The sequence below is a fragment of the Balaenoptera physalus genome (assembly GCF_965194825.1).
Source record: "Balaenoptera physalus genome assembly, chromosome: 5".
Lineage (NCBI taxonomy): Eukaryota > Metazoa > Chordata > Mammalia > Artiodactyla > Balaenopteridae > Balaenoptera > Balaenoptera physalus.
The window spans coordinates 80,689,026-80,708,694 of NC_138884.1; the positions used below are offsets into that span (position 1 = coordinate 80,689,026).

Genomic DNA, 19,669 nt, shown 5'->3' on the forward strand with positions numbered 1-19,669 from the left:
CAGGTGAGTGGAAGGGGTAAGAACTTTCCAGCAGAGGAGATAGGTACTACAATGACCTATGGCAGGGGGAGAAATAGCAGTAGGAAGCCTGGTACATTCCAAGAACTGAAGAAGGCTGTGTTTGATGAAGCAAAGGAAACAATGGTTCAAGGCCAAGCAGGCGTCAAGGCATCTGGGACTGACTTTGGCCATGATAAGGATTTTGGTCTTGACCTTGTGAGAAATAGGAAATATGTGAAGGATTTTAAGTTAGGCAGTGACATGAACAGATCTGTATTTTGGACAGACAACTCAGACTACTGCATGGAGACCAGGCTGGTGAGGGTCAAAATGGATCAGGGGAGAACAGACGAGCTACAGTGAACAACATATATGAACTCCTTGACACAGCCTTACATTCTTCTATTAACACTTACAGAGCATCTACAATATGAGAAGCACAGTGAGTGATAAAAAGAGAGATAAATCATAGTTTCTGGATTCTTTCAAGAGCTTATTCAAGACAAGTATATTTTTCTTCTCGTGTTACATTGTTGCAATGGTTTGTACTTGAATGAAGTTGATTGACTAGCTAAAAGAAATTTGAATCTAGAAATGTTTGCTCCTGTGAATTGTATAATGACAACAATAGAATTAAAGTTCGTGACTAACTAACTTGCCTTTTCTACCTTGTTGGAAATCTCTACAAATGGCTTTAAAATTGTCTCACTATATTTAGGTCAGAGTCGATTTCTTTTGTTTTTTCTTTATGCATTAGAGACACAGAGACATATTCCTAACATGAATTCCTCATCAGAAACCAGTTTTCCTATCCACCTCTCATTCACTGTAACATCGAACAGCTGTTGCCCCAGTCAGCCTCTTTTTCTTTTCCCTTCTCTTTTTGTCATTTTTCCATCCCATTTCTGGAATCTGACAGACGTTTCGGTTATCAGAGCTCCTGCTGGAACTCACTGAATACCATGCTCTGTCCTCATCAGCACCACATCCAGTGTCTGTGCCGCTGTGGGACAGGACGAAGCAGAGGTTCAGAGAACCTGTTTGTCAAGAACCACCTCAGACTTTGTCTCAACCCCTCTGGGTGTTTAGGTGGAGAAAGAAAGCGAAGAACCGTTAGGAGATGGAAATAAAGAACAAGTGTTACCCAAAATCAAAGAAATCCATCGGTTCAGACTTCGGTAAGCAACTATTTATATGCTGTGATTTCAGGATGTTTAAGAAAGTCTCCCTGCCAGAAAATATTTTGTATGCCACTCCATCATTCAATATTTCATATTAAAAAGAAAACACAACAAACCCTCACACTGTTGATAGGAATGTAAATCGGTACAGCCACTATGGAGAACAGTATGAAGGTTCCTTAAAAAACTAAGAATAGAACTACCATATGACCCAGCAATCCCACTTCTGGGCATATATCTGGAGAAAACCATGATTTGAAAAGATACATGTACCCCAATGTTCATTGCAGCATTATTTACAATAGCCAGGACATGGAAGCCACCTAAATGTCTATCAACAGAGGAATGGATAAAGAAGATGTGGTACATATATACAATGGAATATTACTCAGCCGTAAAAAAGAACAAAATAATGCCATTTGTAGCAACATGGATGGACCTAGAGATTGTCATACTGAGTGAAGGAAGTCAGACACAGAAAGACAAATATCACATGATAACGCTTATACGTGGAATTAAAAAAAAAAAGGTACAAATGAACTTATTTACAAAACGGAAGTAGTCACAGATGTAAAAAACAAACTTATGGTTACCAGGGGATAAGGTGGGGGAGGGATAGATTGGGAGATTGGAATTGACATATACACAGTACTGTATATAAAATAGATAACTAATAAGAACCTGCTGTATGGCACAAGTAACTCTACTCAATACTCTGTAATGGCCTATATGGGAAAAGGATCTAAAAAAAAGAGTGGATATATGTATATGTATAACTGATTCACTTTGCTGTACGCCTGAAACTAACACAACATTTTAAATCAACTATACTCCAATAAATATGAAAAGAAAACGAGAACACAACAAAATTTCCTTTTCTCTTCATCTTTCAGTGGTCAGGAGAGGCCAAGTTAAACACCATCCTAAATTTTAGCGGCTTAAAACAACAAATATTTATTTGTATTTCATTCTGTATGTCCATCGCAGGTCAGCTAGGAGCTCTGCTCTTTGTCGCCCTCCTCAAGGAGCCACTGAGGTACCACTTGGAGCATCCCTGGCTACGACCAGATGATGGAGGAGACAGCAGGGTGAATGAACACAGGCTCACCCAGCCTCCATCTGGAAATGGCCTGGGTCCCTTTTGCTCAACTTTCATTGGGCAGAGAAAGTTCCATTGTCACCTCTAATTTCAAGGAAAGTAATGAAATTCTGTCTATTCATACATCTAGGCTGGAAACTGGCCCTATTTGCCAGACAGCATTAATGTCCGTCATAAGCCACTTTTAAAATAGCTTCCTTCAAAAAATATTCTTTAAAGATAATTTGTTAACGCCTAACTCCTAATACAAAAATGTCTCCTACTTTTTTCTCTTCCAACTGAATAGCATGAGAATATTAGAGACCTGGAAGTCACAAAAAAGGAATAGCAACTTGTAATCATATTTTAATCTAGGGTATGACTGGCAGGGTGGCTGAAAACTTCTACATTGATTAGTGTCTTTGGCTCTCTGGATGTTACAGATATGGGCCTCTTTTAAACAAATGATCCAACATGTGGCAATTTCTTTATTGCAGGAAAACCAGTAGCCAGTTCAAAAGAGAAAGTCACTTGACTTTTCTATTCAGTTCCTATAATGAATCACACAATACACTTGAATAGATGTAATAGCATGGTTTATAGAGAGACCGACAGACAGAAACACAGACAGGGTTGCCCATACATTTGTAGCAGAGACACTCACATTCCCACTGGACGAAATAGACACTTCCCTGCCTGTATGCACTCTTACAAACACACCTTCATCCATATGCTAGACAAGTGTGTGCACAAAAGCAGACTTATGCTATATATAAATATCAAGAAAGAGGGAGGAAAAGGGGACATTAGGAAACTAACAAAAGATGGAAATGCAGGCCAAGCTGGAATAAAAAGGAGGCCATGGTATACTAAAAGGAGGACAGGAAAAAAAAAAGAGCAGAAAAAAAAGAGAGAGAATGCGGGAAACCATGTATCCATGAGAACAAAAATAAGGCAACATAAGAGAATGTAGGTATGTGAGGAGGGCTCTGACTGATTATTCTGTGAAGGTGGGAACCTGAATGTTAGTGAGAAAAAGTGGATGGGAACATACAGTGGAAAAATAAGACTAAAAAATATCAATAAATTCAAGGGTGAGGAGTGTAGCTTCATCTCACCTACTAAATGCCGAGGCAGTGAACTAAGGGCTTTCAAACACGTCAGTGATACCAGCAAACACAGCAGTGTTGTCTGTGATCCAGTTGTTATTCTGTGCAGGTGTGTCGACTCAGAGCACTCACACAAGACCTGTGAAGTTGGTTTTACAATTACCCTTATTCTGTAGGTAAGAAAGCTAAAGCACAGTGAGGCTAAGGAATTTATTCATGGCTGCATAGCGATTAAGCAGTAGAACTAGGATTTGAACCTAAAGGCTTAGCACCAAAGTCTGAGCACTTAACCACTACTCTCTTGCATCTCATTTCCTCTGAAGAAAGTATTGTCTCTCATATACATATGAAGGCACAGATGCTCATGTGTTCTCTCATTTATCCATCAGGTTGCTCATTCATTCACTGATTCATTCTTTCATTAATTCCTCAAGAATTTCCTGAAAGATTATATACACCTGGTTTTATGCTGGGCACCAGGGAGGTAAAGATGATTAAGACGAGGCTCACAGGTGTGAGATAGAAAAGTTAATAAATAAGTTAAATGGGATATTCCAGGTTTCATGTTAAACGCCTGTGCTACGTTCAGCAGGAGCACAAAAGGACAATATGAACAATTGTATCTGGACGGGTAAGAAATAGTTTATAGGGCTGAGGCGTGACGTGCTCACCAGGTAGACAACGTGAAGATGGCATTCCAGTTGAAGGGGCAATGAAATCCAAAAGCATAGAGACATGAAACTACTGGCTGTTGAGAGAAACAGAAATGTAAACGCTTTCCTTTGTAGGGAGTGTAGAGAACGGGATGATGTTGAGAAATGAATGCTAATTATGGATATGTGTGTGTGTGTGTGTGTGTGTGTGTGCGTGCTGGCATGTGCATGTGTGTGACAATGTGTCCGTGGAAAGATCACAGTTGAGGCTGGAGATATAAACAGGGATCATATGTGATGCATTAAGGAGTTTGCACCTTATACTTTTATCAACAAAAGATTTTAAATGATTGACAGACAGTATCGAATTGGTTTTGGAAGACTCTTTTCTTGGTCCTGTAGAAAACAAACTGAAAAAAACTGAGATTGGAGGCAGAGAAACCAGTTGGCTACTACGTATTGGCATTGCAGTAGTCCAAGTGAGGACAGAGCTCAGGCGATGGGACTGGTAATGGGTAGAATGGGTCAGATGATGGGGATAGATAAGAGGTATTTTCTCAGCAACAGTAAATGCGTGTGTGTTTGGGGAATCCAGTTTTCAGAATTTTGGTGGGAGGATGGTGGTAAGATAGAGGACACCGGAGAATAGACCTTTTGAGGAAAGAAGGTGACTTCCAGTGGGGTATAGGGAGCGGTGAGAGATGGTGAGAGCTTCAAGAGTTACCATTTATCATAGCTGTGACTGCCAAAGGTCATGACATTTTAAACTCTGGAACCAAGGCTCCCACTTTGTGTTCCAAAGTGCTTAACTCTACAAAGAAATCAGCAATTATTTACTGGGCATCTATGAGCAGGTTACTCTGGCAAATAAAAGAGGTCTCTAGAAAGTAGAAATGGTCTACATATTATTATTTAAAATTAGTTGGTATCCATATTTAATTTGCCATGGTATTATTCATTTTTTCTTAGAAATAATTGGTTTCTATTTGCTCTTTCATGTCTCTCTGACGGACCATGAAATACTCATAGCCTGATTGTATTTCACTTATTTCTTCACAATATGTGTATTCTCTCTTCCTCTCACGATGGAAGAGCTTTGATGCTAAAAATAATGATATTGGAATAATCCTTCATTGAGACCAATATTATCCTACCTGAGATGTATGTAAATAGGCTCAAATTAGGTCCTGGACTTCCTCTGTCCTCTGTTTGTTGTTGTTATTGTTAGTGATTTCTTCTGCATAATTTTTCCTGATGAGGTGTTATTATTCAGAAAATATCCACATAAAATAGATTATTTTTTATTCTGGATATAAAATTTTCCTGGTCCTAGGGGCTTCTTACGTGTTTTTTTTTGTTTCATAGAAGATACTTAATCATGTTCTTAATAATAAGAATCCATTTATTAATTGTTACATGGTAACATCTAGATTTGTAAATTATTAAAGGAAACATTCCCTATGTTGCATTCTTTTTCTTATGCTGTATGTTACTCCTTAGTAAAAGTAGTATTGTTTTAGAAACAGTTTTTAGAGTACATGTATAGGCTTCAGTCGTTAATTTGTTTACAATTAACAACATACATTATTTCATGCCTTTTCAATTTGATGTAAGCTCCCATGAGGGTAGGGACCATGCCTTAATCATAATTATATCCTGAGTAGTGGTATCTAATGGGGTCTTGTACATACACAGCAGACACTAAATAAGACTTTTTAAATGAATATATGGCTGTTATTAACAGACTTACACTACTCAGACGACACCAAGACATCAACAGTTAAATGTTCTGTCCAAAGTTTCAATGGTGAGACTACACATGAGAAGCTAGAATTTTGGCTGTCAAGGAATAATGTAGAGGTAATACAGAATAATAATTAAACATAGAGACTCTGGAACCATATTGCTTGGGCTCTACTCCTGGCTCCCCAACTGGAATACCTGAGCTAGCTTAACCTTTCTGTGCCTCAAGTTTTGCATCAGCGAAATGGGAATAATAATAACCTCTTGCTTGTGAAGATTAATTAAATAAATACGTGCAAAGTATTTAGAATGGGGTCTAAGCTTTTATACTAATGAAGACATTATAGGTTTACATTTATTATTTTCATTACAATGATTATTATTTAGGGAACATGTCTCACAGGCAAAAGCTGCCAATCATGCAGCAGCTTATCCTTCAATGAAATGCACAGTGTATTTTCCAATGAGGGAGTTTTTGGTTTGCATTACTGAAATGTTCTCTTTGTTTTAGGAAGCAACTGAATAACGTGAAAATATTATGTCTATAATTTCACAAAGGGATAGCAAAAGGATTTCCTTTCAAATTACTTTGTATATGTGTTTGATGTAAGTAGTTTTTAAAATCTTAGAAATCACTAGGATTTTAGTTTTTAAGCTTTTAATATCTTAGAAATGCACTAGGATGCATGATATATTTGATTTGCAAGTTGGATAAGGGTTTGTAAAGGTATTTTATAAACAGAGAGTTATTCTGTTTGAAGAAGGTAATGTGCATTAGTGTATCCAAGTTAGTGTATGTGATATATTTAGCTGTAATGAAATGTGACCTAGATACATTAATGTAACAGAGTAGTTTTGGAATTATTTGTTTATAAGGCTAGTTACTCCCACTTTCCAGCTGTCTCTTCTTGCAAAATCTTGGAGTCTAGTGGACATATTAGAACTATCTATCTAAATTCAACTTACAGGGAAAAATGGAGCTTCACCAAGCCATGGTTTTCACTTGAGAATTACCAAATGGGTATTTGCTCCAGTTTTTTCTTTTTTTTTGAATGATAATGTGGTGAATATGTGAGAACAGACTTGCACTCCAAGCATACTTTGAAATTAGTAAAGTATTCTGGGGAAAAGTACAGAATAATATTTAATTCTGTGAAAACAGGATAATCTATGCTTTAGTTTCTATTTTTTCACAAATATATATTCTCATTTGAATGAATGACTCATAAGAATGTAAAGTGTATATAAATTTATTATATGAAATATACGCTGATATTTAAAAATTTGTAAATATGGTGAGATGCTATTCTTGTTGAAGTAATTCTGGTACTTCTTTTCAAGGTATGTAAACATCACTAAGACCAACTTATATGGCAGTGAGACTGAAATAATTTTGTAGAAATGTATTATATAAATGCTATTCTCATTCAAATCCTTATGCCTATTTTATTAGTTTCAGGTATCTATCTTTCTACAGATAAATATCTGTATGTCTGTATGCATGTATGTATGTATATAATATATATGTACATATATTATATATCTATATACACATCTTATAGAACCTAAAGATTCATGAGGTCCCCTATATATAGATTATGGGGCAGTAGTTCCCTGGAGCAGTAGTGCCAAGTCTCAATATAGCTGAGCCCTAAAAAAGGAAGCTCTATAAAATATCTGCTAAAAAACATGAACAGTTTTGTGAATTTTAAATTTTAAATGAATTTTAAAACTATACAATATTGTGAGATATCAGGAAACAAAATCAGACAAAATCATGATCTCCCAATTCTTCATTTTCTTTTTTTCTTGGTCCTCATGTGGAAATCTCCTTAGGGACTTGGTTGTTAGGGATGGGAACTATATAAGAAGTGACCCCCTCTAAATCCAAATTGTGGGAGAGTAATTCAAACATGTTCAAACAGAAGGTTTTGCATTGCTTTAGCCTGGGCGGGAATGGATTTACTGGCCACCGACTAGTTGTCAGTTCTTCTACAGGATTGGTTGCCTTAGGACCTGCTCCGCAAGGAGTGGGTAGGAAGAGCTTAGTCATGACCTACACAGGCTGGCTCTCAAATCACAGGCAGTTCGCTGCACTCCATCACAGAGAGGAAAGAAGGATATCAGGCTGGATTTTTCAGATATTTGTGGAAGCTGGACAATCCTAGAAGAAATTTGACTGGACTAGTAACACAGCAAAATATCAGTGAAGATACAGCAATAAAAGTAGAGGTCCGCTGCTTGCAATCGGCTTTTCTGATTTCCATTTCCTTTAATGTACTTTGAAGTTTAAATCACAGCTATCCGGCTTCAATAAAATTGCAAAGCATTTTGTGGAGAAGAACTAAAAATCATGGTTTTATAATGAATTTTTTGAATCTAGCTTTTACTGAGTCTCTCTCAAGTGTATATCGAAATCTATAGATTGTTCTAACACACAGTTTTTTAAAAAGCAAATGGTGAAAATCATCCAAAACAGCTTGAACTTTGTGAACTTCCACATAAATGGGTCATACGGCAGTGAGATTACAAATTTATTAAGGGTGCTAATGGTAGAGGTTATTTTTTTTAGAACAAATTCCAATAAATATAAATTTTGAGATAAAACAATTAAAGCTACAATCCGTAATTCGTCATTAGCACCCAAGGAAAAGACTGTAGTGGTAAGTAAGAAAATAATCTATGAAGATATTTACAAAAATTGTACATCCATGAAAGAGAAATTTTGTAGCACAGCAATTAAGGTTGGGAAGAAACCAGGGGCTATTCAACTTTCATTATCAAAATATAAACAATTTAGTAGTAATATAAATGGCAAAGTGATAGAGATCTTAATAAAGATTGACTCATAGAAATGGAAAATAGGAAAATACAGTAGGAAGTGAAGTGTTCACACTAAGTAGAAGATGTTTAGATTCCCTAGTTGCAAGGTTTTAAATGGCATGCCTTTATCTTTGTGAATTTCAATTAGACTCTGCAGTGGGCAAGTCAGGAAGGGAATATTAATGATGGAGGAGAAAGCTGGGTGGTGTTCCATTCTTCACAGAGGCAGCTAAGTAGAGCAAATGTTTGTTTAGGTTGTAGCTTATTAAATGCTCATTCAGAAAGTGGTGATTAATAGGTTAAAAAGAACAGCTTGAAAAATTTGCAATGTAAAGGTTTTATTCTCCTCACATAATCTTCAAAGCAAAGCTAAAATTTACCGGCGATTAGAAGTGCCTGTTGTTATGAAAACTGTACCATCTAGGAAAAACATCTGAATTTTGGGTTCATATCTAACAAAATTGAAGTGTTTGGCATATATTGACTCTGAATGCAAAAGGACAGAAACATATCAGCATACTTATCTTTTTATTTCGTTTAAAATGTCTACCATTTATAACAACTTCTTGAAGAGACAAACACCCGTTCTGCTTTGCTTTAGAAGGATGTGCATAACGTTCTGTCTTACCTGCAGTACCAAGAGGAAAATGTCTCTTTTTTTGTTGTTGTTCAAGTTGCACGTTTGGATTTTATCGCCTCAGATAAAGTAGAAGAGAAATGAGACAAATTAAACACAAGGCTGAAAGTGTACGATGGGACTGAAATTACAACAGGTCTCTACACCAGCAAAAACCCCTAAAGGGGGAAAACCTCAAAACATGTTACACACACCCCCTCCCACCCCGCCCCGCTGCGGAAAGAATTTGCAGAGGTAGTAGAAGCACAGCAGGTCCCTTTTTGCTGGGGGTGGAGGTGGGTAGGGTGGGGAGTACGTAAACTTTTTTAGAGCGGTTGATTGAGTTTGATCACCAGGTAGGGAGGACGTTTGTCAAAAGATATTGGGGGAAAGAATTGCTGAGAGTGAGCGGGTTTCCCAATAATCTGCAGATGACTTGACTGACCAGCTCCAGGGAAGTCTCCAGCCCTCAGAGCTTTGAAGGGAGATTGGTCCTGATTGCAGGAGTGTGAAGGAATGAGTGGTACATCAGGAGGGCTCGGGAAATCAGAGAAACTTCCTGCTGCCTGATTCCACGCAACATGCCTCGAACTTGGTCCTGCGTGGACGCGTGATGACCAAGTACAGGCGTGATGAGTCCCCTCGCCTTCCAGCGGGAGCTGTACCTCTCCTCGGCAGCCACGTCGCTCCAGAACCAGGGCACGTTGGGGGGCGGGCGGCAAGGCGAGGTCCCGGGGATCTAGGGCCGCACAGACACACTGCGTCCCCGACGCCGCACCAGCACCCACCAGCAGCCCCCTGGAACGTCGGGGCCTCCAGGGAGTCCCTGAGGGCGGCCGCGGGGCGCAGTCCCGGGCGGCGAGTGGGCTCCGCTCCTCCGGCGCGGCGTGGGCGCGGGGGGAGGTGCTCGGGGCTCCCCGGGCGCTCGCCGCCGCTTGGGGCTGTGCCCTGGCCGGTGCCCGGCGGGCGGTGGGCGGTTACCCGGTATCTGGGCGGGGGTAGGGGGGCGTCCCTGCGTTGCCGAGAACCTCGTTAGCCCTCCTTTCGGGCCTGGCTCCTCCTCCTCCAGGCGTGGGGCTCGTGCCCGCCGCTGCCTGCGCGCACCGCGCCTCTGCTCGCGTCTCCCCCCACCCAGCCGGCTCCTGCCGACGCTTCCCCCGCCTCCTCTTCCTCCTCCTCCGCCCATCACCGCCACTACGGACGCCTTCGCCTCCTTCTACTCCTCGCGCCGCCGCCACTCCTCGCGCTCTCCTTCGGCTGCAACCAGCCCATCGCTCCCCGCTCGCCGGGCTGCTGCAGTCTCTGTCTGTCTGGCTGTCTGTCTGTCTCTCTCAAGTTTCCTATCTCCTCAAGATCAGGGCAAAGGGAGGAAAACACCCAATTCTGCTTGCCGTTTCAGGTAAGGTCGCACACGTTGGTCCCAACAGGGACCCTTGCTTCCCCATTTACCTTTGCCTCCCGTGCATGGCTCGTCTCCCCCCATTCACTCTCCGATGCTCCCTGGAAACCGAAGCGGCTCAGGTCGCCCCCTCCTCCCCAGCACGTTTAACAAATAATTTCGATACTCCTCACCGGAAGCCTATTGGCAACTACAATAAGATCCGAGCCGCCCGCCCGGCAGCGCGTTAGCCTGGCTCTTTTAGTGTTTTAACTTTGCACACTGTGATCGCCGCTGCCTGCCTGCCTCCGCTGGATCCCGGAGCCTCACGCTCCTGCCAGGATTGCGGTCCTCGGCTCCGGAACAGCTGTCAGACGCGTTGTTTCGCAGCAGTTAATCCGAACCCGGCTGCCTCCAAGACGTGGTCTTGGGCAACTGTGGATGGGCAGGGAGGCAGGTGATTTGATTTTATTTTAAAAGGAGTGAAGTAGTGAAGACGTGAGGACTGCAGTTCATTGTAATGAAAGAAGAATAATCGAAAAAAAGTGGGCTGGCTGGCCCTTGCTTTTCCCTCTGTGGTTGCGGAGGTGGTCTTGGTCGAGGGGACGTGGCATGAAATACCCGTTTCTCCTCCCCTTTTCCACTCTCCCCTCCAACCCATTCTTTTCTCTAGCTCAAATGTCAGTGCAGGGTCCCGTGTGTTCTTAATACGTGTGTGCGTCCACAAAACAGTGTTTGCTGACGATGTGGCTGAGGGAAGTTCCTGGCAGAGCAAAGTCTGATTATTTGGTCATCATTCTGTTAAGAGAAAAAAAAGAAAGAAAGAAAGAAAAAAAAGAAGAAAAGAAAAGAAAAGAAAAAAATCCTCCTCCAGTCATCACACCCTACACATACTCCACTGGAATAATCTCTATATCTTTAACTCCAATTCCCAGTTGAAATGACATTCTTTTGGGCTATTTGGATGGTGGGACTGAATGTAATTTTAAGTGTATTTTGTTTTTCTTCCATGACTTTACAAAGAGTGGTGATGAAGATGAAACTGAACATCTGCAACATGCAGTTGCTGCTTCTTGTTTTCTTGGTGTGGGGCCCAGCCAGGTGAGACAATTATTTACTGTATTTGCCATTTTAAATTCAGGGTAAACGTGTGTTTCTTGAATGTCATCAATGCAGAGGTGGCTTGGGAGAAGCTGAAGTATTTTGAAGGGTCATTTCTAATGAAAAGATATTGTACCAAGAAACAGAACTATTAAGTGACAGAGACTATTAAAAGTTCACTGCTTCTTGTTTTTAGCGATAAAATACAAAAGTGAATACAAACATTTTCTAAAAAAATAAATCACGGGAGAAAAGAATGCCCTTTGGATGGCATATTTTTGCAAGGAATTGAAGTGGTTGGTATATGCGATTATAATAACATCAAAGTTCAGTAAAGAAAACATCAGTTTTCCTTTACGCCAAACAGAAAAGCATAAGCTAAAATGATTTGAGTATTAATTTTTTTTCTTTCTTTTTCTTTCTGTCTCTCTTTCCTTTTTTTCTTAAATGGTCTTGGCTCTTTCAGTCAACATAGAAAACCTAAATGATGTGTGGATCTGAAACCTCTAGGTGGAGGTACTATACAACTTCACAATCACAAACAAATAAAACAAAAGCTTGATTTATTAATCAACTTTTCATATTATTGATTTAGAAATTTTTACTTCTAAAATGGTACTGTCATAAAAAGTACTTACTTTGAAAATGTAACAAATTCTGTTTTGCCTGTATTCTACAAATATCAAATTTAATTTCTGTTGTTTTCAATAGCATCATCTTAATTGGAGTCTTTTCTGATTTTTTAATCATCAATGGGCAGCTTTAATTAATTGCCTAAATTTAGGGTATGGTTTTCAAAATGCCAGAGAACTTAAAATATGATTCATAATAATGTCCATGTAACTATTCCTTTAAAAAAATTAGTGTTTATGATTTTATGATACCTTTATTTCCCTTTAAAATTTTCATTTTCCTGTCTCAGTAATTGTCAAAGTTTGAAAATACTTTCTAGAATTGAGAAGAAATCTCTTTATGAAGTCTTATTTTTAATTGGAAAATAGCTCCTCATTTAATATCTTAATATTGAGTTTAGAAAGAAAATGTGACATGTGATTAAAAATCGCTTTCCAGTGAAAATCTCTAAGTGGAACTTCATGACCATCTTAGTGATTGGTTTTAAAGTTAGCTTAAGGCAATATAAAAACTTTTGAGGCTTGAGGTATGAACTAATTTGCTTACATAATTTTTAAAATGTTTATCTTTATATCAATATTTTAATATTTTCTCTTCTCCCAAGAGGATATTTGCTTGAAGTTGGTTACCAATTTTTCGATGTATTATGACTATTTTTAGCTACTAGCTGTGTAATCATTTAAATGCAAATGAATTCTGTCAATGATATTTCACACAATACACCTTGATCAGAATGCAATTACATATAATCTTTGATTTTAGAGGAGTGAACAAACTGTGGTCCATTAATAATCATTGAAAATCCTCAGTACTTAACCATATTTTCTTCTACTAGTTTTCTGTTCTATATTTGACCAGTAATGCTCATGCCAGTATTTTATTCTATTATATAAATGATTCTTTTTCTGGACCAGTAATTTAAATCTCTGAATCATTCTGAGGAAAAAAATGGCAGTGAAAAGGGACATTCTGTTTTATACATCCAGTTGCTTCTGCACCAAATTGCTGGATGTCACAAAACCAGGTGTCTGGCTTTCTGATGGAGAAATAATGGAGAAAATCACTGTTTCTAACCCTCTTCTGGTGATATTTTAAGACCACTTATTCTTTCCGCAAATTTATCTCACACACACACACACACACACACACACACACACACACACACACACACACACAAAGTAGCTGGGCATTTTAATCTTTGGATGACCTCTATTGCTCTTCTCAGAGACCTGTCAGGAGGGGTACTCCTCCAAGGCTCTCTGCAAATGTGTGTGCGCTGCTGATGCTTTCAGAGCCCACCTCCACCTCCGGACTTCAGTGGAGTCTGGAACACAGCCAGCAGAGTTTCCCTGATGTCTATATTGCACTTGGCCATTGGGTGGAGGTATACCCAAAGTTAGAAAATCATCTTGGCTTAAAAGAGAAAAAGACATAAAAAGAAAAGACATTTCTGAGAAAGATGGAAAAATTCTGTGCCTCCAAGGAGGTAATTTATTTTCCAATTAATATTCAAATCACTGAAGAATTCTTTCAGTAGTCCCTTTGGTTTTTGTACCTTTCCAAATGCAGAACAACATTACTAATAGTATCTGCATGTGATCCTCTACCATCATAATATATTCTAGGGAGTGGATTTTAGAAAAATTGAATAGGTAACACAAAATGCGAAGTGGTAGAAATCTGAAATAATTTTGGCATCAAACTTTCTGATAAGCTAGTATTTATTATCGATTTCCAACAGCATGTTTACCTTCCCCATAGACATACTGCCATTTAAAGAAGTGGAAAAAAAAAAGAGGAAAACGGGTGACACTAATAGCTTAGGGAACCTTAAAATTCAAATCAAGGAGGAAGAGCATGTTGGCACTTGCAAAACACACGTATGTATATATATCAGCTTGTAAAATTATCTGTTTAGGTTGGTGCTGGCTAACATCCAAGAAGATGAGGCTAAAAATAACATTACCATCTTTACAAGAATTCTAGACAGACTTCTGGATGGTTACGATAATCGGCTTAGACCAGGACTGGGAGGTAAAAATAGTTTTCCTTTTCTTAAATGCTCACAAAATAATGCCTTTAAAAGTTAAGGGTAATATTTATATTTTAATACATTTTATACATGAATGCATTGTCACATATTAAAAAACATAGGTAATAGAAAATAAGGTATATGAAATAAACATTATCTCTGATTCCTTTTATACAGACATAATGTATTTAACATACCTTTTATAGACTACCTGAAGTCATATAGAGCCCAGACTTTGTGCATGAATAGTTTTTAAATTAGTTTATTTATAATGGCTAAGTTTTTCAAACTTAGACTATGTGAAAGCATGACATTATTGGGCAGATATGCTTGTATAGTATCTTTCGTTTCCTTCATTGAATTTTGCAGATGCCTATTTTCACACTAGTACAGATATGTAGAAACGAGAAACATAAAAATATAAAAGAGTACCTGGGTTGAGTTTTAGCAACCAGATAAATTTTAGCAATCATCACAGGATTCTGTGATGATATTTCTTTACACGTGCATGTGACATTTCTAAAATACAGCACCGGTTTGGCATTCTTGAAACTTTCAAAGACATTTTGGATATACTTTAGCTGTAGGCCTAATTTATTGGCCTGTGGCACACTTTGATTTCAAATTTAAACATTAATTCTCAACTCAGAAAAACAAATCTATTTTTATCCATAAAGGTAAAGGAAACTAGGCTTGGCTAATGTGTTAAATTTTAATTATCCTTTAGCATAGTTGGGTGATACTAAGGAGATTAGGTATAAGTAGGGTAGGTGTGTAATTCCTAAAAGGATTCTGAGTCAAAATATTGTTACTCATTAATTCTAACATGAGATGTGTATATATATATATATATATATATATATATATATATATCTCTGCATGCACACATTTATCAAATGTATGTTATACTTATTAGGATGTTCAGTTTAATAACTAATTCAAAGTTAAGATGAATTAGTTGAATGCTTGGTGCTGACTGAAGGTTTATATAGTTAGCCTGATTATTACCAGGTTGGCAACTTTGCAATATTAAATTGCTTGAAAAGATGTGTAGTGACTATAAACGCCTGGATGTTTATGTCAATACTGTCTTTGAAAAACGTAGGTGGTTGTTAATTCTATGCATATTTGGCAATTGTATGGTTTGCATTGCCCAGGAGTCAGAAAAGGTTAGAAAAGACCTAACTTGTTTTTAAATAATATGCCATTTAATTGATAGTGGTTTTGGACTTGAATCCTGAGTGGTACCTTGCATTTCAAGAGAGAAGTGATGGGGAAGAATAATGTTCAGAAGTATGACACATTGTATCTCTCAGAGATAATTCAATTGTTTAATACACAGTCTACTAAAAGAAAAAGCTCTCAAGTTTATGAGTCTGTTTCCATTTTGTAAATAAGTTCTTTACTCCAATATAAAATAAAAAGTTAAAAGAAAAGTTAAAATAAGGAAAAACGAAAGGAAAAGAATATTTTCTTAGTAATTAACATTTCTAATGACCATGAATAGAAGGCATTACCGTCCATGTTAGCATATATAGCAAGGAGCTAATGTCAAACTCATACAACAGAAGTATGCCTAGCATGAGGCTGTCATAATTCATGATGGTGATTTGAGAGGTAGATTGCACTAAGGCAGATATTTTCCCAAGGCCTAGATTTTATTATTTTTAAATAAATCATGTGCTGTCAAAAAAAACTTAAGATATTTAAGCTAGATCTTGGATTTTGTCTATGAGATTTTAGGAGAAATGTTTACACTGTGGGTGTATAGTTGGGAAGTACAAACTACCTGTTAAAGGACATGGATATTGCCATTTATCTCTTCATATTTTTTTTTAAATATCCTTCCATTCTTTTTACTTCGGTCATCAGCATTCGAGTATAGATCCTTGTCACTCATTCTGTAGGTTAATGCAATAGACAAAGTGGCTCTTCTTGCCTAGTATCTTCCTTCCCCAATCCTTCTCTGATAGTGGACATGTGCTAATATTTCACAGTCAGATTAGTCTTCTTTTAGTCAATACTTTTCATATATTACTCTCTTGTCTTGATGAAATACCTTTGATAGCTTGCCATTGCTTTCTGTAGATGGTGATGAGGGGGTAGTGGAAGGAATATAGGCCTTGCATGCAGATGGATCTAGATTAGAATTTCTGCTCCATCTACACACCCAAAACTGTGCCCTGGCCAGGTAATCTCTATTTCCTTTCATTTAAAAGGGTCATGATGGGGATTCCCTTGTGTGTTATTTGTGGCTTTTCCCTTGCTGCTTTTAATATTTTTTCTTTGTATTTAATTTTTGTTAGTTCAGTTAATATGTGTCTCAGCATGTTTCTCCTTGGGTTTATCCTGTATGGGACTCTTGTGCTTCCTGGACTTGGGTGACTATTTCCTTTCCCATGTAAGAGGGTACAAATGAACTTATCTACAAAACAGAAATAGAGTTACAGATGTAGAAAATAAACTTACGGTTACCAGGGGGTAAAGGGGGGATAAATTGGAAGATTGGGATTGACATATACACACTACCGTATATAAAATAGGTAACTAACAAGGACCTACTGTATAGCACAGGGAACTCTACTCAGTACTCTCTAATGGTCTATATGGGAAAAGAATCTAAAAAAGAATGGATATACGTATATGTATAACAGATTCACTTTGCTGTACACCTGAAACTAACACAACATTGTAAATCAACTATACCCCCCAAAAATTAAATAAATAAATAAATAAAATGGTCATGATGCATTTCTACTTTATAGTGTTGTTGAGAGGATTACGTAAACTACAGTGTACACACAACATACTAGCAGTTAAACACAATCAATTCCTTCCCTCCTCCCATAGGTTCCGAACGTGACAATCAAGGTTTTTACAATTTACTTCTCTGGCTTAATTTTTACTTTGCCACCCATCTATCCTGTACTTCAAACACATCTACTCATTTTCTCTTGATAATCCATTCACATCTGCTCCCTTAGCCTTTGAGGGGAAAATATTCCCCTCTCACTGGAATTATTCTTCCTCATTCTCTCTGCTGATCTAAACTTTTCCTGTGAAGACCACATCAATGTGGGTCCTTTTCAGTAATAACCTTTCTTAACTGAATTGAAGCACCCAGATTCAATTTTCCCTCTGTTGAATTTCTTTAGCTGTTGTTGGCTTTGTATCTCATTTGGCACTTATTATGTGCTGTCTTGGATTATTTATTACCTTTTTATGTGTCTCTTGTTACCTTAACAAGATCGTAAACTTATTGAGGCAAGGTATTGTATCATAAATCCTCTGTACTCTCACTAACTAAATATTGATTTGCATATGGTGACCATAAAAAAAAATAGTGATTACTTGATTAACTTTTCTATGACCAGTTAATCATCTGGAAAACGGAGCTACTCACATCTGGCTGACCTTTTAGTTGGGAATGTTGAGGTGATACTTTGTGCATCCTGCTGCAGGAAGGTGGTGTGGCTGAGTGAAGAGAACCTAACTTTAGACTGTGGAGATTTAGGTAAAATTCTAGATGGGGTACTGAGCAGTCTTGTGACCTTTCAGTCCTTTACCTCTCTGGGGCTACATCTGTCATCTGTAAAATGGGATTACTATTACTATTCTTAGGGTTTTTGATGAATATTAAATACAATGATATACGCAAAGGAGTTAGCACAGTGACTGGCATATCGTAGAGAGTTAATACATAACAATAACTAGAAGACTTTGAAAACGTTTGTAAATACACTGTTGTAAATTTCAGTTATTATTACGGTTTCTTCTCTGTCCAAAATTCTCAGCCTGAATGTTCATATGTCATTTCAAATAGAAAGTTCAGGGAAATTATTTGTATCATTATGTCCCAGAAATTAATAATAAGGGGAAAAATGGGTTTGATTCAATTTAATATATCAAACTGAACATCTCTGTTGATGGATAATCTGAATAATTAATCTCAATTATTATTATTTTTCCTTTGTAACATTAGTATAAATGAGTACATAGGAAAGAGCAATCAATTTTGTATTAAGAGTTAGAAAAATTATTCTTTTCACCTGGCTCTTCAACTTACTAGATCTTATCCCAGACAAGTTACTTAGACATTCTGAGCCTTGATATCTTCTTAGGGAAAATAAAAATATTAGCATTTTATTCTGAGAGGAGGAGGATAAATTGGGACTTCTATACATGATAAAGATTGTACAATAGGTCGAGTGATAAAACTTTAAGGTATTTAATAATTAATTCTGGGTTTTATTTTTTTTCTGCCAGTTTTATTAAGGTATAATTGACATATAGCACTGTAAACATTGAAGGTGTACAGAACTATGGGTTCTCTTTAAACTAAGGGCCTGATCACACTACTCAACTGCTCAAAATCCTGCAATGGTTTCTACTTCAGTCAGAATAAAACACAGATTTCTTTCGATGGCCTCCAAAGTCCTGCATAATCTGTCTTCCTATTCTTCTTTGGCCTCACCTCACACAACTCTCCTTCTTGCTAAGACTGCTGCAGTCACATTGGTTTCTCTTCTGTTCCATGAAGACACCAGGATACTCCTTGGAGCTTTTCCCTGACTGTTCCCTCTTCCCTGGATACCCATTGAGCTCACCTTCTCAATGAGGCCTACCCTGACCAATCCGATAAATACTACGTGTTCATCCTTTAGCAATATTGATCCTTCTTACCCCTTTTTTTTCTGTTTTTACTTAGCACTTACTATTTTTTAATATACAAGATAATTTTTAAATCATTAGGTCAGTTGCTTACTTTTGTCTCTTTTGCTAGAACGCAGGCTAATTGAGGTGGGATTTTTGTCTGTTTTGTTGTCTGGTTCTCAAGCATCTAGAACAGTGCCTGGCACACAGTAAGCATGGAATTAAATATTTCTTGAATGAATTTGATTTTATTCATTTATTTTATTTTATGTTATTTAGTATGCTCCCATGAAAAGAATCGACTATAGAACTTACCTTATCCTTAAAATCATCAGAACAATTATCATTTAATTACTGTACTGGCCTTTCACTGTTAGCACCAGCGTATTAGGCTGACTTCTTGGTGAATGGAAACAATCACTACAATTATTCCAACTCCTGGCTTATGTTAGCTGTGATTCTGCCTTGAACTAACCGTGTGATTTGGGGGATTTGGGGCGATTCATTTATCTCATCTGTGACGTCATTTACTTACCTGTGAAATTGGAGGGGAGGTTCTATTTACCCTGTCTGTCTCACAATGATATGGTATGGTTCAAGTAAATAAGAAAGCATAATGTGGTATGCATTGATAGGTATTAGGATCGTTAGGAATAGCAGAGGAGAGTT

The 19,669-nt window shown here is 37.8% G+C and overlaps 1 protein-coding gene across 4 annotated transcripts in view; it reads left to right on the forward strand.

Annotated features, from left to right (window-relative positions):
* Positions 1-10,259: 10,259 nt before the first annotated feature.
* The window catches only part of GABRA2 (gamma-aminobutyric acid type A receptor subunit alpha2), a 115,156-nt gene continuing 105,746 nt past the window's right edge, over positions 10,260-19,669 (forward strand). For 3 of the 4 annotated variants that reach the window (XM_082464288.1, XM_082464285.1, XM_082464287.1), the window contains exons 1-2: positions 10,617-11,682; positions 14,234-14,349. In XM_082464288.1, coding sequence (XP_082320414.1) covers positions 11,522-11,682; positions 14,234-14,349 — 277 coding nt within the window. In that variant the 5' untranslated portion in view covers positions 10,617-11,521. The other variant, XM_082464286.1, reaches the window with a different exon arrangement.